This window comes from Macaca thibetana, chromosome 7 (genome assembly GCF_024542745.1).
Source record: "Macaca thibetana thibetana isolate TM-01 chromosome 7, ASM2454274v1, whole genome shotgun sequence".
Taxonomy (NCBI): domain Eukaryota; kingdom Metazoa; phylum Chordata; class Mammalia; order Primates; family Cercopithecidae; genus Macaca; species Macaca thibetana.
The window spans coordinates 136,175,678-136,200,257 of NC_065584.1; the positions used below are offsets into that span (position 1 = coordinate 136,175,678).

General features: G+C 40.0%; 2 protein-coding genes and 1 pseudogene across 3 annotated transcripts in view; 1 reads left to right on the forward strand and 2 right to left on the reverse strand.

Annotated features, from left to right (window-relative positions):
- The window catches only part of LYSMD2 (LysM domain containing 2), a 133,344-nt gene extending 117,715 nt beyond the window's left edge, over positions 1 to 15,629 (reverse strand). The window contains exon 1 of the mRNA XM_050797948.1: positions 15,626 to 15,629. The gene's annotated coding sequence lies outside the window, so the exon portion shown is untranslated. The remainder of the gene's footprint in view (positions 1 to 15,625) is intronic.
- TMOD3 (tropomodulin 3) overlaps positions 1 to 24,580 on the forward strand; it is an 80,268-nt gene that overhangs the window by 11,623 nt on the left and 44,065 nt on the right. The window contains exons 2-3 of one of the 2 annotated variants that reach the window (XM_050797943.1): positions 5,774 to 5,869; positions 20,262 to 20,461. In XM_050797943.1, the coding sequence (XP_050653900.1) occupies positions 20,336 to 20,461 (126 nt within the window). In that variant the 5' untranslated portion in view covers positions 5,774 to 5,869; positions 20,262 to 20,335. The remainder of the gene's footprint in view (positions 1 to 5,773; positions 5,870 to 20,261; positions 20,462 to 24,580) is intronic. The other variant, XM_050797942.1, reaches the window with a different exon arrangement.
- LOC126959289 (U3 small nucleolar RNA-associated protein 6 homolog) lies at positions 16,645 to 19,581 on the reverse strand (annotated as a pseudogene).

Sequence of the window (24,580 nt, forward strand, 5' to 3'; positions counted from 1 at the left end):
GCACTCCAGCCTGGACGACAGAACAAGCCTCCATCTCAAAAAAAAACAAAAAAAAACCACGCTTTTATCAAGGCATAATTTATATACCATCAACTTTAAGTATACAGCTTGATGATAACAAATTACTTTTCCTAGCAAGCCCTCTTCCGAGCTGTCTGTGGTGTGTAAGTCATCTTGCCCTTTCTCTTTGTGTTCCAAAAATTGCTTATGGGGGGTTGTGTGGATGTCGATTGTGGCTGCTGTGTGGTTACTTACAAGTGCCCTGTTGGTTATTTTTCAGCTATTCATTCTGGATATCATAGAACCTCATTAGGCATGAGGTTTTCTGCATTTAGGGCCTAGGGTCAAGGTAGTGGGGCAGTGTCATTTTCTTGAAGAATTGACTCTCTTTTGCCCTACTGTTGGCTGAGTTCATGCTTTTATCCCACCTCATGAGAATTATACCCTAACTCCAGGAGTTACCAAATCTCTTTTTGAGTAGTATTATATTCCCCACCTCCCTCATGAAGTACAAAATACATTATGCAAATTTTAGGCTTGTATCTCTTGAAAAACCTATTGTAACTACTACTACTCTTTCAATCTGAAAATTAATTGTGATAATAAAACTTTATATATCTCCAGGCCCCTGAAGTTGATTAGAGTAATTCTAGTGGTATCTCTAAGTCAGAAGTGTGCCGTGTCTCTGAAGGTGCGTATGAATGCCTTCACCATGTAGGAGTGAGGCATGGTCCATTGAGGAGCATTCATTCATACCAGCTGGGGCACCATACTCAGGACTCAGTGGTGAGCAGTGGGGCTAGATGGTGTGCCACACCTGGAGCACTGCTGACCTTGAGAGGAGGAAAAAGAGTAGTCAGAGTTGGAAGAGCTAGGAAGGGCTTTGGAGAGGACAGACTTCAGCTAGTCTTTGAATTGTGCAGTGTGCGGATAAGATAGAGAAGTGAAATTTGGGCCTGGGGTAAAAAGGATTGTTTAAGAAGAGTGACACCATTGTGGGAAACCAATGAGGCAGCCAGGTGAAAATGAAGTTTGGGTATCTGTGAGGCCCTGAGGAATCTAGCCTGGTTAAAGCAGAGGATTCTTAGAGCAAGTAGGAAGGGGTGTTTTATCAAAATCACCCAAGAAACTGTCAAACTACAAACACCTAACAAGAAACGTTTCTAAGTAAAGGAGTAAAATCTTAAAAGCAGTGTTTTAGGTGACTATAGGAAAGATGCAGATGTTAGAGCAGGAAAACAAGAGCTTAGAGTCAGTTTGCTTGTCTAGAGCCTGGTGTGACAGAGGTCTTAGTAAAGCAGTATTTTTTTACTTCTCTTTATGAGGTTCCAGAAATTTCTCTAGATCCTAGAACCTTTCCTGGGAAGGGGCAGGGCTTAGAGACGTAGGGCTTTGAAGAGCCTGCATAGGACTTTAGAAAGTTGTTTCTCTTGATGTTTCCTGAGGGAAAAGGTTTTGAGAAAACATACCCCAAAACTGGCCTCAATCCCAGTTTCAGGATTTCACTTAAATAGGGCCTTTGGTCCAAAGCTGTGGAACTTGGGAGAATATATAATTACATATTTTTTAAAATGAGCTTTGCTATTCGTTTCACAGATTGCTAGTTTTTTGTTTGTTTTTTAAATAACGTTCTGAAATTCTAATAGGACTGTTTGATGGCTAATCGTTCTTTGTTTTTTTCTACCAAAGCATTTCTTGCTATTACCTGAGTGTGGCATGCATAATTCTAAAGTCAGAGATAATATTTGTTGTTTTTTCATACACAGCATCAAAATGCAACAAATGATTGAATTGTCCTTTAAATTAAAAATAAAATTAATAAATGCACATGGTACAAAACTCCTGGGGTCCTCCTGGATATATAGCAAATGCTGAGTGAACCCTCTCACTTGTATCCTCAGCTAACTAGTTTGTCTCTGGTTCTTGTGGATCCTTCCAGAGTTATTCTCAAGCACTTGTTTTTAAAAGTTGATTATTTAGATTTCGAAGGACCTTGGAGGTCTTTTGTTAACCAGTAGACTTTCTTGAGGTACTAGAAAAAAGTGGGCCAAAAAAAGTGGGCCACATTTGAGGAATAGATGTCAATGAATGATGGGGTGAGGAGAACCCTCTGAAACTCCGTAAAATATCACCTTCTGTGGTTAAAGCCTTTATGAAACCTGTTTCCCAAAGGCCTCTTTCCAAATTCCAAGTCCATTTTTCTAACCTGTTTTTTCTTATTCTGAAGTCTTTTTTCTAATATCTTTCAGTACTCTTCTCCTCTTGAGAGTCTTGGTTATAAAATTTAATCAAAATAAAGAGAGGCAGTAGTTAAATACTTTTAAATTTATTTTAATAAAAGAAAAGGAAATAAAGACCAAGGCAGAAATGAATGTGCTACTTTAGTATTCATACTACATTGACAGAATTTATATTTAATTTTGTGATTGAAACTTTTTGCATTCATTCCTGTGATTTCTGATATGTAGGGAATTCATGTTTTTGTGGAAACATGTCTGACTTTATTATGGAAATCAATGTGAAAATAGAAAATCAGCTGTATAAATTTGCTTTATTTGGTGAGTTTTCAGGAAAGTGTTAATATGGTCATAGTACTGTAACTTTTTTTCCCTCTACTACTTAATAACATTGGCTCATGCTTGACTTCATTGTTTACTTTGTTCACTTTTTAAGTCTATCTGGTTCTGGTTTTTCAAGTCACTTTCCTGAAGTATTTCAGCTTTTGTATGTGCATATCTAGCATGATTCAGCTTTCATATTTTTCCTTTTTACTTATACATTGTTCACCTTGGCAGTGATGAAGGCACATCAGTATTTTTTTCCCCCAAGATTGGGTTAAATGGTGTTTCCTTAAAATCATAGACAATTAGAATTAGCAGAGACCTGAGTCCATCAGGCTCAGGGATAAAATGAATAGGTTTCAACCTTTGCCAAATCTCATCTACTGGTAGTAGCTGCCTAAGGACTGAGGGAGGATCTGTGCTCAGTGAAAAAAAGGCTGTTTGATTTGCTGTGTTTGTCATGGACGTGGAAGCGTCACCTGTCAGAACCAGGACTATATTTTAGCTATTCTTCATCTAGCCCAGGAAACTAAGAAGAAATTAAAGTCAGAACCCCTAAATCCATAGAGCTGCTCACCCTCAGTTTGATGCTGGGAGCTAACTAAGTGCTAGACTTTCTCTCCTGAAGAATTTTGGTTCCAGCCAGGCACAGTGGCTCACATGTGTAATTCTGTGTTTTGGGAGGCTGAGGTGGGAGCATCGCTTGAGCTCAGGAGTTGAGACCAGCCTGGGCAACATAGTGAGGCCTCATCTCTACAAAAAATTAAAAAATAGCTGGACATGGTTGGCACACACTTGTAGTCCCAGCTATTCAGTAAGCTGAGGTGGGAGAATCGGTTGAGTTCGGAAGGTCGAGGCCACAGTGAGCTGTGGTCACTCCAGCCTGGGTGACAGTGGGAGACCCTGTCTCAAAAAATAAAACAAGAGAAGAATTTTGGTTTCATCTGGGTTTTGTTTGTTTTTCCTCCTCTGGTGATAATTGAATCCTATTAATTACATAGGTTTGTCACAGTTTGTTACAGAATTTCAGAGTAGTCAGTCAAGGAGTCAGAAGGTACAGAAAGTTCTCCTTATTCTAGCAAAGAAAGGGAGCTTGAGTTATATAATCTAGCTAAAATTAAAAACTTTTAATCTATTTTTAAGACTGAAGATTTTTCCATTAAAATTTAAAAATGCACTACTTGCTGAGCTCAGTGGCTCACACCTATAATCCCAGCACTTTGGGAGGCCGAGGCAGATGGATTACTTGAGCCCAGGAGTTTGAGACCAGTCTGGGCAACATGGTAAAACCCCATTTCTACAAAAAAAAAAAATTAAAAAATTAAAAAATAAAAATTAGCCAGACATAGTGGCACGCACCTATTGTCCCAGTTACCTGGGAGGCTGAAGTGGGAGGATTGCTTGAGCCCGGGAGTTCGAGGCTGCAGTGAGCCATGATCATGCCACTAGACTCTGGCCTGGTTAACAAAGTGAGACCCTGTCTCAAAAAAAAAAAAGCAAACAAAACCCAAATCTAGTTTGAAGCCCAGGAAATTTGGAAGGATTGAAACTGAGGAAAAATAATACCTTTTGTTCACTGCATAACGTTCAACTTGCTCTCAGCATGATTTCTTTTAGACCTGGCCTAGTTTATTTTAGGTTTTATGTGTTCTTCAATGCTTACTAACTTGGTGGATTAAGAAAATTCTTGCAAGAGGAAGAGTGAGTCATGGTGATACTTCCCTTTGGGGGAGAGAAAGAAAACCCTCAGATTAATCTCACCATTATGCACTTGGCATGGATTCAGCATTTTGATTGATGGCTGAGCTCTGATAAATCTTTCCCTGTAAGCCACTTCATATCATATTTAGTTTTGTTCACAGTAGGACTGGTAGAAGTCTCTTTTTCAGTTAACCAGCCTCTGTAACCTTATTACTGTCAGAGACTTGTTCGTATGATGTCATTTCTTTTTAAAGATATTTTGAGTTTGCAACAACTGGGAAAAAAACATTTCCCAGTCTACCCAGTCTATTAAACAAACAAACCGAAAAATTAAAAACTGAAAAACATTTGGTGCCGAGAAACTGGATATGCTAAGGGTGTGGCTCTTTTGGCATCCATGTTTGGTATGCACAGAGTGGGTTTGGTTCCTCTTTGACCTTGCCCTGTGTCTCTGATGCTGCAGCTCCACTAAGAAGAAAAAGGGGAGGTGGCATAGGACTGGGAGCTGGTTTGCTACTATTCATCAGAAAAGGAAGTGGGGCACCTACAAGAGAGCCACAAAGTCTCTCAGCAGGGTCTTGTTGAAAGATTGTTTTTGAAAAAGGTGATACGAATAACCTGTTAAGTATTTTCTTGTAGTAATCACAGAACTGATCTGGCTACTTTCTACTTTAAGGTAGTCCTCCGTGACCTGTGTCTAATTACATCTCCTTTATTCTAGCCCTAACAAATTTTTCTGCACTGCCTTCAGATTTCTAACTGTTTTCTCTGCGATCTATAGATTTCATTTTTTAAAATGTAAGATGGCATTAGTAGCAATGGCAGGAAAAACAGGGCTACATAGTTTATCCCATACGTAGGTTGATTATTTTCCGTGGGACTTTTACACAGAATAATCAACCACTATTTTTTTCAAACAACTGTGTGCAAAGCAGCTATCTCACTGAGCTGTGCTAATATCTGAGACAACAAGCGATAGCATCCCCAAAACGCCACAAAAATCATTAAAATACTGTCTTTTAGGCTTCACTGTATAGAAGAGTCAGTGAACCGAACAAAAGGATAAATTTAGCATCCAGTGTATTTTCTTTAAAAAAAGTCTTAGCCAGGAATGGTGGCTCACGCTTATAATTCCAGCACTTTGAGGGTCTGAAGCAGGAGGATCACTTGAAGCCGAGAGACCATTCTGGGCAAAGCAAGACCCCATCTCTATCCTCCTCCATTTACTATCAAAGTAATATACATTATATACAACTACAATAAAATGGACATTTTTTTTAGAAGGTAAATATGTTTGCCAATACAGTGCTTTGAGCGTGGTGGGCACTGCTAGTTTGAATGTCTGTACCTTCCTAAAATTCATATGCTGAAACCTAATCACCAATATGATGGTATTAGGAGGTGGGGCCTTTGAGAGGTGAGTAGGTTGTGAGGATAGAGCCCTCATGAGTAGGATTCGTGCCTTTATAAAAGAGGCCCTAGAGAGCTACCTTGCATTTCCATCATTTCAGGACACAGCTGGAAGGCTCCATCTGTGAATCAGAAAGTGGGCTCGCACCTGACTGAATCTGCTGGCGTCTTCTTGGACTTCTCAGCCTCTGGAAATTGTGAGAAATAAATTGCTGTGGTTTACAAGCTACCCAATTTGTGGTATTTTGTTATAGCAGCCCAAATGGGCTAAGACAGTCACTGAATATATTCTTTGTTTATAATTAGTGTTATTTAGAATTATAAGCTTATAAAAAGGATATGACCTTATGAGGTCTTGAAATTCCCTTGCCTTTGAGGAATCTGCCACATTGTCCCTGACAGATATTCATACTCAGCCTCAACAATCCCAAGAATACATAGATGACTGTCTTTACCTCAGCCTTCTCTATCAAAGAGAATGTTCCTCAAACCAGCAGAGATGAAACTCAACCTTAACATTAAATAGAAGAGTATTTTGATGTTTTGAATGTTAAAATCTCCAGCCAGAGATAACTTATTGTTGCATTATTTCCAGATTAATTTTGAACCATGTCCAAACAGAAAAGGGAATGTCAATTTGAATTTTTCTAATTGAGGTAAATTGGAGCAGATACTTGGGAAATTGTTGGCCAGTGAACCGTATCTACTTCAAAAGATTACATGGATATTCATCCAAAGGGAATATTTTGATCCTAACTACTATTATCTAATATGTGTCAACATTGAAATAGTTTTGTTTAAAAGTAAACATATATAATGACCAAAAGTTTTCTTCAGCATGAAACGATAAGACTGCCAGTCAATATCTGAAGCAAAGGCAAAGCTGAATTTAATGCTTACTGTAATAAGGGAGAGCAGTGCTGGCTAGACAGTTTCTCTAAGTAGAGCAGGCCAATTTCTTATTTTGGGGAATTGCGGAATTCAGGGATTGGCAAACTTTCTGAGGCCATAGCAGGTTAACATAATCTGTAGAAGTATGACTATGATTGACTGGCACTCAGTGGAGTGTTTGTTGGCGTATGTTCCCGATAAGCTGCTTTCAGAAGTTGGAAGGCTATTGCAATAGCCCAGATAGAAGGAGATGATGGCTTGGACCAGAGTGGAAGGAATCTGTGGAGATGGTAAAGACTACTATCTCTACTAAAAATACAAAAAAAATTAGCCAGACATGGTGGCTCACACCTGTAATCCCAGCTACTCAGGAGGCTCAAGAAGGAAAATCGCTTGAACTCAGGAGGCAGAGGTTGCAGTGAGCCGAGATCACACCACTGCATGTCAGCCTAGGTGACAGAACGAGACTCTGTCTCCAAAAAAAAGAAAAAAAAAAGATGAGGACTAAAAATTGACAATTGGATTTAGCACTGTGCTGGCAAGATCACTTTGGGTGGAGTGAGTGGTGGGGATGAAAGTCAGATGGGAGAATATTTGAGACAATAAGAGGGAGAGGACTTGAGGTACCAAATATAGACAGTTCTTTTAAGTTTGGCTGTAAAGCGGAGCCAAGAAGTAGGGTAGTGTCTGGAGAGGGATGTGAAGTAGAAGGAGAGTTTGTATGTTTTTTATTTGAGGTATGTATTACAGTCTGTGTGCTAATGGGCATGGTCCAGTAGAAAAAGAGCGCAAGTACTGGATAGTTGTGCTCTTGTATAAATGTATACTGGAACCCTTGTATAAATGAGCAGGGATGGGATCTGGTTCCAAGAGGCAGATTGGCCTTGGGTAAGAGACTGGACAGTTTATCCATAACAGCAAGAGGGAAGGTAGAGTGTGTAGGTACAGGTGTGGTAGGTTTGTAGATATGATGGGAACTCAGATGTTATTTTATGATTGCTTCTGTATTCTTAGTGAAATATTAAGGTAAGGTCATCAGAGAGTGAGGGGTAGGCAGTATTGAAGGTTTGAGAAAAAAGAAGTAGAAAAAAGTCATCTAAGATAGTAGGAGAGCGACTGGACTAGGATTTGAAATACTAGAATATTAGAATTATTAGGCAGTATTCTTTGACATTAGTGGTGATACATTTTAAATGTAGCCAGTCAGTTCCTGTGTTTTTTCTCCAGCTTCATCTGCCACCCTGGTGCTGGTGAGAAGTAGGAAGAGTTGGGTTTGTTTGTTTGTTTGTTTGTTTGTTTGAGACGGAGTATGGCTCTGTCGCCCAGGCTGGAGTGCAATGGTGCGATCTCGGCTCACTGTAACCTCCGCCTCCTGGGTTCAAGTGATTCTCCTGCCTCAGCCTCCTTAGCTGGAGTTATAGGCATGTGTCACCATGCTCAGCTAATTTTTTTATTTATAGGAGAGACAGGGGTTTCACCATGTTGGTAAAGCTGGTCTTGAACTCGTGACCTCGTAATTTGCCAACCTCGGCCTCCCAAAGTGCTGGGATTACAGGCGTGAGCCACCGCACCCGGCCAGAAGAGTTAGTTTTAATCAGATGTGGAGTTTTGCCAGAGGAGTTCCAGAGAGACAGGGTCAAAGATGTTGAGAGTTATGGAGGGGCATGCTTATTGGTAAGGATAAGGACTGTTGGGGGGTGATAACCGTGGGGATGTTCAGCTGAGGTAAGCTGAGGACTGGACTGCTAGAATAAAGACGGTCAGGGAACTCAGAGTAAGGGAAACATCACTATGGTTCCTGGGTGTCAGATTCATGATTCTTCTTCAGCAGTTTGACCAGTAAGCATTGAAGATTTTGGAAAGAAAATAAGAAGCAGCAATTGTGTAAAAATTTTTTCTAAGGCATGACAAGTTATTTGCTTGTTTTACTTTTTAGACTCAATCTTTTGCAAAAAATGATACCAGAAATGGCATTAACAAAAAGACATGTTCTTTGGTTTAGACTGTATGTTTAAGGACAGCCAGCAAATGTTTTATTTAGTAACTTCTGATTGGTTGATTTTGTTTAGTTAGTTGATTATCATTATTATGGGTTTGTTCATAAACTGTCATATTAGGACCATTCACAATGTGGATCTCAAAACAGACTATGATGAAAATATCAACCAAGAAACTCTTTAAAGCAGGCTTAGAAATATAGGTGGCATAGGACAATGTTCAGCTCCTCAGGAAAAAAAAATAGGTGTGGAATAAGAAATATTATTAAATGTGGACTTTTAATATTTTAATAATATTTAAAAGTGGACTTAGAAGTCATCCTTTGAGCCTCTCATGTGTTTATCCCCTACAGCCAACCGCTGTGTTTCCAAAACATACCACGTTTATCTACTTCTCTCCATCTCCACAGCCACAACTCTAGGCAAAGCTGCCATCATTTCTCACCTAGATTGCAGCTATTAGCATAGTCCTAGGCTGAGAGAGCTGCTTAGAGACCTTAGGTCCTAGCTCAAAAGTCATGTTTCAGAACAGTCTTTCTGAGCCACTTAAGTTAGCCTTCCTGATCCTCCCCACCTCCATTGCTTTAAGTTTTCTTCCTTATAGTACTTATTGCTGTCTCATATTACCTTCTTCCTTTATTCATTGTTTTTTGTCTGTATGCCACCTTTAAAATAGGGCAGGGAACTTGTCTGTCTTGTATACTGCTTATGCCTGTCGTCTAGAACAAATAATTCATGGCGTAGGAAATGTTCAAAAATATATGTCAAAAGAACAGTAAGTATATTGAAAAACAAATATTCATCTGGGAATCTTGAGAGCAAAAAAATTTTCTGATCTGGTGGGTTGTGGAGATTCAGCACCCAGGAATCCTAGGAGAAGCCAATGGGGAAAAGACAACATAACACAGTCTTAAGCCTAGCGCAATTGAAGAGAAGGCCTCCAGCACCTGAAGTGGAGTTAACCTCAGGCCTGGTGTCTCCTAACCAAACTCATTTGGTTACCTAAAAAAAATCAGATTTTCATTTAATTTCAGAGATCAGATGACTGACGATCAGATATTTTTGTTTCGTTTTCAACTGGGGGAGATTAGACAGCAGAGAACTCTGAATCCTATGCTCAGATGAGTTGATAGGGAAGAAAAGGTGAAGAAGGGGCTACAAAGGATCAACACAAGTGTCAAAAACTCATTTTCAGTCCCCCTTTAGTTGTGATAAGGGGATTAGAGTTTGGGAGCAAGAGGACATTACATGGCTGGAGGAGAAAGAGGGAACTACCAAAGAAGGGAAAGCAGAGATTGATGTATGATTCAAGTATATCAAATTTGTGTTAGCTGTATACTACCAGGTACTGTACCTCGCGATGGCAATCCAGTGAGGAATGAGATCTGGGAGAGATCCTCTGCCCTTCAAGAGCTTTACAGTGTCTAGTGAGAGAAACAGGTGTAAGACTAACTCCAATCAGTATCATTGTTGGTTTGAAGTAAGTTTGAGGGGTGTCTTTATGGAGTAGCTCTGGATAGGATTTCAGGTGATGGCCCACAGCTTTATCTTTACCGAGACACAATTTCAGTCAACTGGTAGGTGTCTAATCTCTTAAAAACTGGCCCGTAGCAACCATAATCATAAAAGACTTATACGTGAGCCAAAATATCAGTTTATTAATATCTAGTGAGGAAAGTTACATGAATAGCCAAATTTTAATTAGAAGATATCTTGATGAACATTGAGAAGAATAAGAGGAAATAACTGGATGATGAAATATTGCCCTCTTTATTGTTTATTTATTTTTAAGACAGAGTCTCACTCTGTCACCCAGGCTGGAGTACAGTGGTGCAATCATGGCTAACTGCAGCCTGGACCTCTTGGGTTCAAGTGATCCTCCCACCTCAGCCTCCTACTAGCTGGGCCTACAGACGTGAGCCATCAAGCCTGGCTAATTTTTTATTTTTTGTAGAGATTGGGGGTCTCAATATGTTGCCCAGGCTCGTCTCAAACTCCTGGACTTAAGCAATCCTCGTGACTTGGCTTCCCGAAGTGCTGGGATTACAGGTGTGAGCCACTGCACCTGGACTTTCTTTAGTTATGGTACTGTCATTTTATAGTAATTTGTTCTATCTGATTTTCTAGGAAACCCTCTTATCATTTTATGTCAGTATTTTCAGTTACACCCTTTAAGTTTTGAAGTTACCAATGTACAATGCAACCTGTGGTTATAATGGATGTATATATAAAGATAATAGCAACAACAGTTTGGGCATGATGTCTTATGCCTATAGTCCTACCTACTCAGGAGGCTGAGGAGGAGGGATCACTTGAACCTAAGAGTTTGAGGCTGCGTCACTGCACTCTGGCCTGACAGAGCAAGTCTCTGTCTCTTAAAAAAAAAAAAAAAAAGATAATGCCAACATCCTTAAAGAAATCATTAATTTTGCCTGCATGTGAGAATGGAGACCAGGGAAATTTTCAGGGAAGATACGACATTTTCAGCCAGGTCTTGAAGAATATGTGAGGTTCAGTTGAGGATAGAGGTAGATGGGAATGAATGCATTTTTTCTAGAGAGAGGGAACATAATAAGCAAAGGAATAGAGAGGCCTAAAGTTTGTGGCCTGTTTGGAGTATAGGCTATGTGATGGGGAGCAGCCCGAGATAATATAGGAAAGCTAGCTAGTCAGGACCAGCTTCTGAACTGTGTATCTTATGCTGAGAAGATTGGACTTTCTCTTGTAGGTCAGGGATGGGCAAACTTTTTCTGTAAAGGGCCAAATAGTAAATATTTTAGCTTTGCAAGCCATTGGGTCTCTGTTGCAATTACTCAACTCTGCCATTGTAGCAAAAGCAGCCATAGGTAGTACATAAATGAATGAACGTGAATGTGTCATTTACAAAGACAGGCAGCAGGCCGAATTTGGCCCGCTGTAGTTTGCCTAACCCTGTTGTGGGTAATATGAATTATATAAGGCTTTTGGACCAGAGAACAATATGATCACATGTATACATTAAAGAGAGAACAGATAAGAATCTGAAAACTCTGAGCCCGCCCTGTGGAAATGGTGGTGAAATGGAGGTTAACAACTCATAGAGTATCTCTCTGAATCATATGATTCCACATTTTTAAAAATATAGTCGATGTTGACACCTTACTCCCCATACAAATATAAAGCTTGAAGAAAATAAGTGGAGATTGGTTGAGTAGAGTAGAACATTGCTTCTCAAACTTATATATAGATCCCTTTTAAAGGAAAAAAGCTGTAGGGCCCCTAGTGTTAACTGACAATCAAAACAATTAAAGCAGTTCTACCAGGTGCTGGTGCAATGATAAATGTAAATGTGGCAACTGAAATTCTACAACATTGCTTCTTTTTAAGTGATCCAAAGGATCTAGAATATGGCTATTAATTTTTAGAAATTATTCTTATAGAAAGCTAAAATTTAAAACTCTTAGCAAAATGAGATTGCTGAGATTCCATTAAAAAATTAGCATGGTCCTGGAAGTCCAGTGTGAAAAACAGGGATTCTAGAAATAAGTGATAAATGAAAAGGAAGATGGTAAATGGATGAAGACTTTTGGCTGAAAATATTCCAGGAGTTTCTTGATGTCCTTAAGTATAGCCTCCACTAGCTGAAGTTCAGTGAAGCAGTGGGTGAGTGGAAAGAAGAAAAGCAACAGCACCCATAGACTTTGTGGAATATTTAAACAAAGTTCTTCAGCCTTCGAAGAATTTTGAGTTAAACAAAATATACTCTGCCACACAGTATGAGATGTAGTTGTCAGAACTGATGAGGGGAGTACCTCTAGAGCAGTACATCTCAAGGTATAGTTCCTGACCAGCAGCATCAGCACCACCTGGGAGCTTATTAGAAATGCCCACCCCAGACCTACCCAATCAAGAAACGCTGGGGGCGGGCCCAGGAATCTGTGTTTTAACAAGCCCACCAGGAGATTATGGTGCCGTCAAAAGCAGGAGAAACACTGCTGTAAAAAGTGAGTTAAGAAGAAAAATAGTCTGAACATACCAGAATTCCAGATTAAAAATTCTTAAGCTTTGCCTAACTTACCTGGCAGAACTTGCTTATTTACAGAAAGTTTTGTTTTTCTTAAATGATCATGAGAATGTTATGCTTTGAAAACCAATTCCCATATTCTTGTGCAATATAAATTGTTTTTTTACTTTTATATGAAATACAGTATACATTAGCTTAGAGATTAAAAGTTTCTGTAGACAAAGTGTAGATTTAAAGTACTTTTCTAGCACACTGGTTTCACCTCTTCATCACTCAGAATTTGTTCCTCTTCTAGAAGACAGATGTCAAAAGACAAACAAGAGAGACATGTCATCCCAGGACAGAAAGAAAAGCAAAGCACTCCTTCCAGAACTTCCCTTCCTAAGCAGTTTCTGAGCTCCTGCTGGCACTTGGAATGTTGTCAGAATACACATATTCCTCAATAAAAGATGAGAGTTGAGAGGGAAGGTAAAATCAAGTTAAGAGAATCTGAGAATGGTAACATCTGAGGAAAGAATGCTAGTAGTGGCCAGGTGCAGTGGGTAGCTCACACCTGTAATCCCAGCACTTTAGGAGGCTGAGGCAGGCAGATCACTTGATTCTAGGAGTTTAAGACTAGCCTGGGCAACATGGTGAAACACTGTCTCTACAAAAAATACAAAAATTAGTTGGGTGTGGTGGCACATGCCTGCAGTCCCAGCTACCTGGTAGGCTGAGGTGAGAAGATAGCTTGAGCCCAGGAGGCAGAGGCTGCAGTAAGCCGTGATTGCACCACTGTACTCCAGCCTGGGTAACAGAATGAGACCTTGTCTTAAAAAACAAAAACAAACCAAACAAAAAGTGATAAGTTTTAAGCATCATTAGATAGGATGAGCAACAGTTATTTGCTTTTTATTAAAGCAGAATTGAAACTTTGAACTTTGGTGTATTACCCAGAAGTTCTTGCCTCATGGCAAAATTCTATAATCTGAATCTGAAGGAAATTCATTTTCCACTGCTTTGGAAAGGAAAACCTAGCTAAAGAAGTAAACTTTTTTAAAATGAGAAATACTTAGCAACGTTTTCCCCTAGGATATGCCATGATAAACTTGATAAGACTTGGAAAAAGAAAAAAAAAATGGAAGAGATTTGTTACATATAACCAACAAAGAATATATTAAGGGCATTTTTTTTTTAATGGGCAAAAGATTCCTCACACAATAAGGAACACATTGGCCAATGAACACATGAAAAGATGCTCAACCTTATCATAATTCGGCAAAATACAAATTAAAACCACAGTGAAATACCACCAGAATGGCCAAAAATAAATATTCTGATAATACCACCAATGAGCAAGGATGAGGAGCAATGTGAATTGTCATGTGCGGAATCTGCTGGGAACGTTAATTCATGCAATCACTTTGAAAATAGTTTGGCATTACCTAATCAAGTTGAGTATAAGCATACCCTTTTCCCAGCAATTCCATTCCTAGATTTGAACGTCAGAGAAACTCTCACACATGTGTACCAGGAAATAGGTAACAAGATTGTTTATAGCAGAGAAATAGAGGGGAGAGACTATAAGCAACTTAAATGTTCATTTATACGATAGAATACTCTATAGAAATGAAGAGAAAGTAGTATAGCTCTAAGCATCAACTCAAAACAATGAACAACATTAAATGAAAAAAGCAAGTCACAGAAGGGTGCATACTCTGCGAGTCTGTTTACATAACATGCAAGAAAAGGGGCAGATCTAAAACTGTTGAGGATATGTACAAATAAGGCAAAACTCTGAAGGAAAGCAAGAGAATGATTAATTCAAAATCTGGTAGAGTGGCTACTTTTGGAGGGAGAGATGCAACTGGAGAAATGAACATGAGGGTATTAGTAATGTTTTCTCTTTTATGCTGGGCAGGGTGTTCGTTTTATTCTTTAAGCAATACTGTAAACAAGCTTTGTGTAGTAGATTTTACTTTGGGATTAGGAGAAGCAATGTATTGGAGTAAGCTATTTAGTCTCTCCGTGGAATGTAGAATGTCATATTCCAACTTTGCAGAACCTGGGTGGCATACAGCATTGCTTGCCTTTGCTACTGATACCTCATTCCTATCATATTGCCTGTTAGAGTGCCCTGTTAGAATGACCATTGAATGTATGACCCATACTAGGACATTCTTGAAAGTAAAGTTAGGGGCCAGGCGCGGTGGCTCAAGCCTGTAATCCCAGCACTTTGGGAGGCCGAGACGGGTGGATCACGAGGTCAGGAGATCAAGATCATCCTGGCTAACACGGTGAAACCCCGTCTCTACTAAAAAATACAAAAAACTAGCCGGGCGAGGTGGTGGGCGCCTGTAGTCCCAGCTACTCGGGAGGCTGAGGCAGGAGAATGGCGTGAACCTGGGAGGAGGAGCTTGCAGTGAGCTGAGATCCGACCACTGCACTCCAGCCTGGGCGACAGAGCGAGACTCCGTCTCAAAAAAAAGAAAGTAAAGTTAGGGATGCATAAAATAATAATTAAACTTATATCTATGTCTATTTTAAAATATTCATTGAGAAAATTGGCTTATATACTGAAATTTTCAAAAATATATTAAAGCACATTAAAAACTTTTAAAATAGTAATTATTCAAACATTTAAAAAATAGCATGAACTAAATTATTCTTGGTACATATTTATATACTTTTATCAGTTTCTTACCCTTATCTGTCTGAAATACCATGTCATTGGTATTTTTATAAAGGGAAAATTTTTTTGAGTGGTCTTATTTTTTATTTTTGTCCCTTAAAAGGTTTACCTTCTTCAAAATTACATTTTATGGCTATTATATTGGAAAGTGCTGATATCTTCCATTGAATCTTCTCTGCAGACTGTATTCTTTTTAATGGAGAAAATACACTGTAAATATACTTGTAAGCTTGCTTATTTATTTATTTATTTATTTTTAGAGAGATGGTCTCACCTTGTTGCCCAGGCTGGAGTGCAGTGACGCAACCATAGCTCACTGCAGCCTCAAACCCCTGGGCTCAAGCGATCCTCCTACCTCACCCTCCCAAGTAGCTAGGAATATAGGTGTGTGCCCCCATGCCCAGCTATTTTTTTAAAGTTTATATAGAGATGAGGTCTCACTATGTTGCCCAGGCTAGTTTCAAACTCCTGGGCTCAAGTGATCCTCCTACCTCAGCCTCCCAAAGTACTGGGATTACAGGCGTGAGCCACTGTGCCTGGCCAAGCTTGCTATCTTAAAGTTGGAAGTACAAAATGGAGGCTTAACAAACAGTAATGACAATGATAATAATTTGCTAAAAAAAAAAAAAAAAAAAAAAAAAAATTTCAAGATAACCAGTAAACCAGAAGAGGTGCCAATAAAACAGGTGTAAACCAGACCTGTCTTGGGCAGTTACACAAGTTGCCTGCAATGTAATATCTGCATAGACAAATTCTCTTCATTTGCTTGGTTTTTTTTTTTTCCTATGATTACAGGTTTTTTATTTTTTTGACACACTATTCTATTTCCTCCATATTTTCCAGAACAAATGCATAACATGTATCTTTTATAATGAGAATAAACCAACAAAACTGTACTTTCTCCTTCATTTTAGCTGGCTCCTAGCTAGAGATACTCATGCTTGAACTGGGATAGGTAAAACCCAGTCGTATGCTTTCCATGTATTCTGGAAAACATTTAGGACCTATGGTAGATCTGGCCTCAACATCTCAACATTAAATCAGCAGTTCTCTTTCCTGGAATTAGAGATTAGTGCATCATGAGCATGGTGTCCTGTGCCTATAATCCTAGCTACTCGGGAGTCTGAGGCAGGAGGGTCACTTGAATCCAGGAGTTTAAGACCAGCCAGGACAAGACCCTGTCTTCAATCATGATTAGTTTTTTCAATCAAAAAATTAAAGTTTTTAATTTTTAAAAAAATTAAAGTTTTTAATTTTTAAAAAAATTAAGTTAACATAAAATTAAGGTGTGTCTTGAAATCAGACAGCCATCTTGTCTGCCATCTCTGAACAAATTACAAAAATGGACTCATAATACATATTTGCCCACAGGGCTTGCAATACTGTTTCACAAAGCTGGCTGTATTCTTCCTCTTCACAAACAGCCAGCCTCCATAGCATGTTTAGCTACAGACGCCTCTGCTGACTCTCCCTGCAACATTTTCATTGCTCGCCAGTAGATCTGTCTGCAGTTCTCAGGTCTACCAAGGGGGTGGTTCAGTGGTTCCTTGATATAATCCATCCAAAGATGAGAATCTACAGATCCAAACTCTCTCAAAGCCCTCTCATAATATTCTCTTATGTTCACCATCTTGCAGTATTGTTGTTCCTTTTCAAACTGAATCATTTTCCTGAAAAAGTCAACTGAAAATGGATGACTGTCCTGTAAACTTGTATACACAGCTCTGGCTTTTTTGTAGCCACCATGTTGATAAACCCAATCCAGGTACTTATCCTTCAGGGTTACTGAGTTGGCAGCTGTGACAGCTAAGAGAACTTTCTTAAAGATTGCCTCAGTATCTTCTTGGCTTTTGGCATCTTCACTCCGCTCTGCCAAGAAGTCTGCAATGGCAGACAAACCTGGGGTTTCAGGTGCACAGAGTCTTCTTCAAAAAGCATGGCTATGTCAGGGCTCTTTGAGTCAATCACCCCATGCACATTCATCTGCCACATTGTCCCAGAGTCCCTAAATAATTCAGTCCCAGCTACTGCCACCTCCAGAGCTTCCCTCAGGAAGTTATGGCACAGCAACAACTCAAGTTAACTGCTTATATTGGAATTCTGGCAGAAGCTTGTTCTTGTGCCTCTCTGAATGCAGTGATGGTTCTTTCCAACCTCTTCCCTCTGAGGAACCCACTATTTGTCTTCTTAGTAAATCTTTCCAAGCAAAAGGTGATGTAACACTTCCACATGGCCTCCGTTGGCAGAGTCTTCACTGCCTCTTCTATACGGCGCAACATCTCTCCTCCTTCTGGCCCTCCTCTGCTTTGTCTTACTTCGTTGTAGGCTGCTCTTCTCCCGTCTGTGGCTCGATCTCTAATTCTCATCTTGCCGCATAATCCCAAGTGAGAAGATCATCTGTGTGTAGAGCCTGAGGGTCATCCTAAATTTCTTTTTGTAGACCTTTGGCAAAGTCAAATCGCCGTGCAGTTGAAAGCAGTGACACATGAAATTCTGCACCTCAAATTATGCTTACAGAATTTTCGTAGATGATCCGTGCCAACTCGCCCTTAAGGATTTCTTCAGAATAATCAGGATTCTCCACATCCATGTTGGCTTTTTCAAATTCTTGCTTTTCCTTCCTCAGTTTTTCAGCATGCATCAGCCTCATTCTAAAATAGTCTTGATAAAGTTTAGGGCCCTCTGGATGAAAGTGCAGTGCCCAAAGAAATAGTTGCCTTGTGCTTTCTGAAGACAATCAGTCTTCCATTTCCCATTTGGCTGCCATAATCCACAAAGCTGGCTTGTTGGAATGAATGGCCAACATGGCAGAAAATACCTTGCTAAGTTGAGTTTTAGTAGCCCATTTCTTACAAAAAACTACATAGGAGGCCGGGTGCGGCGGCTCACGCCTATAATCCCAGCACTTTGGGAGGCCGAGGCGGGTGGATCACCTGAGGTCAGGAGTTTGAGACCAGCCTGACCAACAAGGTGAAGCCCCGTCACTACTAAAAATACAAAAATTAGCCGGGCATGGTGGCGGGCACCTGTAGTCCCAGCCACTCGGGAGACTGAGACAGGAGAATTGCTTGAACCTGGGAGGCAGAGGTTGCAGTGAATCGACGTCATGCCACTGCACTCCAGCCTAGGCAACGGAGCAAGACTCCGCCTCAAAAAACAAACAAAAAACTACATAGGAGAGCCAAAGTTGAATATCATCTTTCCTCTTTGCTGAGGCACATCGGAAAACACCTTGTACCCCGTGTACAACAGAATTCTCAATCTCATCCTTTCTAAATGAATATCCAATGCATGTTCTTCTCTGGATCTGTTCCAAAAGATTAATTTCATATTGAACATAATTGGTAAAGTCGTCCTTGAAAAGGGCTCTTCCCTGGATTCTCTACTCTAGATCAGAAGCCTTCTTAATGATAGCCTTAATCTCTGCATGACTGAACAGTCCAATGTGCTCCAGCTGTTCCAATTCGGGGAGCTGATCTTTGTGTTCCTGAATTATCTCTACAATGAGGTCCAAACTCTACAACCCCATGGGGAGGTTCTCAACCACAAACACATGCAGGAAGCTCCCCCATTTGCTTGTTGTTGGACCTAAGGTGGTTGCTAGTCAAGTTACTGTCAGACTCTTGCGGTGAGCCTGCCTTTCTAAACACTTTGAACAGTTCCATTCATGGGAGATGGAAACACATCAAAGGAGCCTTAAAATGTTACTGGTTTGGCAGGAAAAACATACTAAAATATTAAGTTGAGAAAACTTGAGGGAAGAAGTAGTAAATCTGTCAAACTGAAGTACTGAGCATTTTGCAGTCAAGAAAAACTTAACCAAATCACTAAGTCTAAAGTGTATTTCCATTTATTTCCATAGGTAGTAAGTACTTTTTTTTTTTTTTTTTTTTTTTTGAGACAAGGTCTTGCTATGTCACCCAGGCTAGAGTCTAATGGCATGATCTCAGCTCACTGCAACCTCTGTCTCCTGGGCTGAAGCCATCCTCCCATCACAGCCTCTTGAGTAGCTGGGACCATAGGTGTATACCACCACACCTGGCTGATGTTTCATATTTTTCACCATGTTGCTGAGGCTGCTCTTAAACTCCTGAGCTCAAGCGATTCACCTGCTCCAGCCTCCCAACGTTCTGGGATTACAGATGTGAGCCACTGCATCTGGCCCAGCACTAGGTATATTTTATGAGACAGACGGTTCATACATATGACTGGAATATAGAGAAATCCTTGGTTTTTCACCTTTCCTATAGAACAATCCTGCCAAATCAGCAGATGATTAGCTCTTTGATATATGCCAACTTCTGTGTCTCTAGAGCTTCTATTAATCTGCTTGTTGATTAACCTCATAGCTGTCCAGGAGAGATCACACAATAAGGAAACGATGATGGTCCCTTCCCATAGTCAGACCCTCCGACCAACCTTGTCAATCAGTGGGTGACATATCCCAGCATGATTTTGAGTATTTTACTCAAACATCTTCAGAATGCTATATTTTTTCCTTTAAAAACACCTCAGAAAAATATTTTCAAATGCATCTTTTCAAAAGAAAATTTTTCCTAGTGGCAAGAGACCACTCCTGTCATGTGGAATGTATTGATATCCCCCCATATTAATATTGAGTCATATTGTGCTCCTGAATAATATATAGTAAAACAAATGTGCCTTAAACACATTGTGCTGAAGCAAAGTACTCTGGTAAAATAATTTGAAAACCATTGATGGAAAAACTTTTATTTTGGCATATAATTTCTTTCCCCCTAAAATTTAATTATTAAAAATTCTAAATTCTGTCAAGTGACTGCCTTAATGGATTTGAATTTTGTTTTATCTTTTCCCTCTTTTTTCCTGGTTTTTTTTTTCAACACAAGGCAAAGGACATTGAATGATTCATAAAGAAGAATAGCATGTGATATATGATCAAAGAATATATGACATATGGAAATTACATTTCACTTAACCTAAGAATTAAATCGAAGTAGGTGGAGATGACTTACTATTTAAAATGTTTTTGTTTCTTCTCTCCATAGCTTTAAGAAAAAGTAGAGATCACTTCTGACTGTACTGAACAGCAAAAATTAAGTGACTTGCTACACTGTAAATCATGGCACTGCCATTCCGTAAGGACTTAGAAAAGTACAAAGACCTTGATGAAGATGAGCTCCTTGGGAATCTGTCAGAAACAGAACTGAAACAACTGGAAACTGTTTTGGATGATCTTGACCCAGAGGTAGGTGCTAGCTGATGAAGAGAAATGAAATAACTTTTCAAATTCTTTGAAACTCAGTAGCTGCCTTTGAGCTTTTTCATGACTTTTCTCTGGCACCTTCTACCCCCTCCTCTTTATCCAAATCAATTTGCTTTTGGCTTCCTCTCCAGTTCCCCACTTCTGCCTCCATATGTTTACTAACATGACTGTCCTAAACTACTCCAGTATCCTTATTTTCAAACATCTCCTGAAATTTCTTCCTCCTCTGAGAAATTTTTCTCCTCTGTGCAGGCAGGGATATTTTTAGTACAATGCAGCAGATGATTACCTTTTTGATACACGCCAACCTCTGTCTCTTCCGAGTTTGTATGCCAGGTGGCTCCAGTGTAGAATGCCTCTAAAAGATTCTTCATGACCCTAAATCTAATTGTTCCCTTTCTGAAAGATGCTGACCCAGTCGATTAAGTTTCCAGTCATTGGAAGAATAGATCTAAGTAATTTCTTGACAATACAGCAGTCCACTGTGGAGCAGACCTGAATATATGTATGTAAGCTTTAACTTGCAAGGTGGATGTTGTTTGTCTTATAAATTTCACAAGGCTTAGATAGACACCCATGACCCTTGAATTTGTTATTCCCTGATATGTCGGGGGAGGGGCAGTGAGGTAAGAACCTGAAGGTCCTGAAGGTAATGGTTGTTTGCTAGGCTTCTTTTCTTTACCACATTTCTTTATGCCAAGATGTTGATTTTAAGTATCCTCTAAGGACTGAGATGGAGTTCATTTTATAACATTGTTCTTGTTACTGGATGATGTGTCTATACCATAGATCAAGTCCCTTAACCATAATTACTATTATAAGGAAAAGTTCCCAGTACACCTAATTGGAGGGGGATTACTCAGGATAACAGTGCTGTTTTTATCACATCACAGCAATATCTTCTGTAGGCAGTTCAATCTATTAGACCTATTTGAATCAAATGGTTTTAGAACTGGAAAAAGTGGACGAGTGCTCACACCTATAATCGCAGCACTTTGGGAGGCCGAGGTGAGTGGATCACTTGAGGCCAGGAGTTCGAGACCGGCCTGGCCAACATAGTGAACCCCGTCTCTGCTAAATATACAAAAATTAGCTGGGCGTGGTGGTGCATGCATGTAGTTTCAGGCTATCCCAGGCTACTTGGGAAGCGGAGGCATGAGAATTGCTTGAACCAGAAAGGTGGAGGTTGCAGTGAGCCGAAATTGCACCACTTCACTCCAGCTTGGGTGACAGAGCAAGGCTATCTCAAAAATAAATAAATAAAAAATAAATAAATAAATAAATAAATAACAGAACTGGAGAAAGCGTAAGACTTTATCTAGTCCCTAGTCCAGGTTTCTCAATCTTGACACTATTTACTTTTGAGGTTGCATAATTTGTTGTAGGGGGGCTGTCCTGTGCATTGGAGGGATGTTTAACAACATCCCTGGCCAGTAGCACACTCCTCCTGTTTTAAAATATTCCTAGGATGTTGTTTTAATCAGGTTTGGTAATGGATGACAGACACTGAAACTACTTCCTTGAAAGAAGGGTTTATTACTTACAGTTCCAAGAGCAGGAGGCACACCATGCCACACAGAGGCACATGGGGAAGCACCCAGGTTGGTCAGGAGGCAAAAGGATCAAGGAACAAGCATGGCCAAGGGCCTTTATTGTGGTTCAATAGGAATGAATGGGTGAGTCAGGATAGGCAAATTTTAACAAGTTTAGGACTAGATAGTTTGAATAATTTTAACAGGCTCAGGGCTATGTAAGTAGTCTCTAGTTGTCCAGTATCTGGCTCTGGGTGATTTAGGGGGAGGGGAAATACTGGCTTGGTAAGTGAGAATTAGATAAAAAAGAGGTGGTTAGGAGAATTGGTTGGTTTGCATATGAAAGGTATGTTCCGGGTGAGGTTGGTAGGGAGTAGTGCTCTCTAGCTAGCCCTGGAAGGAGTGGTCTCCAGGATTAGCAGGGCCCCAAGATGTCAAAGCATCATAAAACTCAGAAAATAAAAAACATGACTTTTTTTAGAGCCCAGTTGTCACTCTGTTCCTCAGGCAAGAGTGAAGTGGTGCAATGATAGCTCACTGCAGCCTTGAACTTCTGGCTCAAGCGATCCTCCCACCTCAGCCTCCTATGTCACTAGGACTACAGGCAAGCACCACTATACCCAGCTAATTTCTTTGTAAAATTTTTTGTAGAGGCAAGGTCTCGTTATGTTACCCAGACTGAAAACCGTGATTAATACTCCTCCCCCTGAGCTGACAACCAAAAATGTCTCCAGACATTGCCAAATGTCCCATAGGGGACAAAAACACTACTGGTTCAGAAACATTGATCTAGTTCATGCCCTCTGTTTTACAGGTGGAAAACAGAAATTACCTCAGTTATTACAATTAGGGAAAGAGCTGGGACTAGGTCCCTCACTGCCTCATTGATACCTGGCGGTCTAGCAGTCTTTCTGTTAAACCACACTGAGTCTCCTCCCAACTCATGCACTATGGTATCAGTCTGAAATCTGATGGCTTATTTTTCATTTGTAAATCCATGGCCTGCTTCTTGTGTGGGGAGGCTTGATTAGCCTCTAAATGTCTTTTGCAAACTCCCCAACCCCAGTCATAACTCCCCTAACCTCAATACTGTTAGTTGAGACTAGGAGGACAATGATGTTTATGACAGCATCTGTTTGTTGGGTGACATGTTTTTGGAAAGCATTCTGGTAAAGAACCAGGTAAGAAAAGAGGTCAAGGATAGTAGCAGCGAAACACCACTGTAACTTACAAAGTCTCAGGAAGTAGGTTGAAGGTATGTGTGGTACCTTATATTTTGGAGGACTGTTTTACTGTCCTTCTGCTGTATTCAGTGTACGTGTTTGCTAACTCACTGCATTTTTGCCCAAAAAAAAAAAAAAAAATCTATCCCCAGAAGACAGCCAGCCTAGCAAAAGCTTTCCCCTGCCCCACCCCCGAAGGCTGGGAATATATTTTACAGCAAAATTGCACTACAAGAGAGAAACATGTCATTTTTAGTGACAATCATATTAAAGAAAATTTTTATCTGAAAAGTAATTATGATCTATTAGCTTACTTGATTAGAGTATATTTCTAATGAAGCTTGGTTCATGGGTTTATAGCCTCTAAAACCAGCTAGCTGTCATTTAGTTTGTGGTTAGACTGTTTTTGGCCAGGTATAGTGGCTCATACCTGTAATCCTAGACGGGAGATTTGCTTAAGAGCAGGAGTTCCAGACCATCCTGGACAACATAGCAAGACCTTGCCTCTACAAAAAATTATAAAAATTAGCCGGGGCATGGTGGTGCACGCCTGTAGTTCCAGTTACTCCAGAGGCCTAGGCAGGAAGATTGCTTGAGCCCAGGAGTTCAAGGTTTCAGCAAGCTATGATCACATCACTGCACTCCAGCCTGAGCAATAGAGCAAGACCCTGTCTCCCCTCCAAAAAAAAGAAAGAAAGAAAAAAAGGCTTTCTAAGGAGCCAGGATTTCAGCTATCATATTTAAGACTGTGTGTGTCGCATGGGCTTGAGCAGGCAGGTAGAGTAGTGCAACTTCCATTACCACCGCCATGAAATAGCAATATATACATCTATGCATTATTGATGGAGAAGTAAAGTAACTTTTTATTATTGATGGAGAAGTAAAGTAACTTTTTATTAATTTGCCTTAATGAGAATTTTTAAAAGCATTCTACCATTTACTTTATTCAGTAAATATTTGGGGACAACTTGTAGATTTCAGGTACTATGCTAGGCTTAGGAATACAAGAATGAGCAAAACAAATGTGGTATTTGCCCTCATGACGCAGGCTGGTAGGAATAGGAGCAGTTTGACATTAATCAAATAATCATACCATATTAAAAGAATGGTAAATGCTACACACTGTAAGAGCTTGTGATGAGAGGTTAAGAAAAGCTTCCCTGGGGGAATGGAGCTACAATCTGAAAAATGAGTTGCAAAAAGGGATAGGCAGAGCATTCCAGGGAAGGGAGACCACACACATAGAGGCCTGGTGGTAGAAGGAAGTATGTAGCAAGTACAAGAGAGAAAAAAAAGTCCAGTGTGACTAGAATGGAGAGGATGTATGAGATGAGCCTAGGGTGACA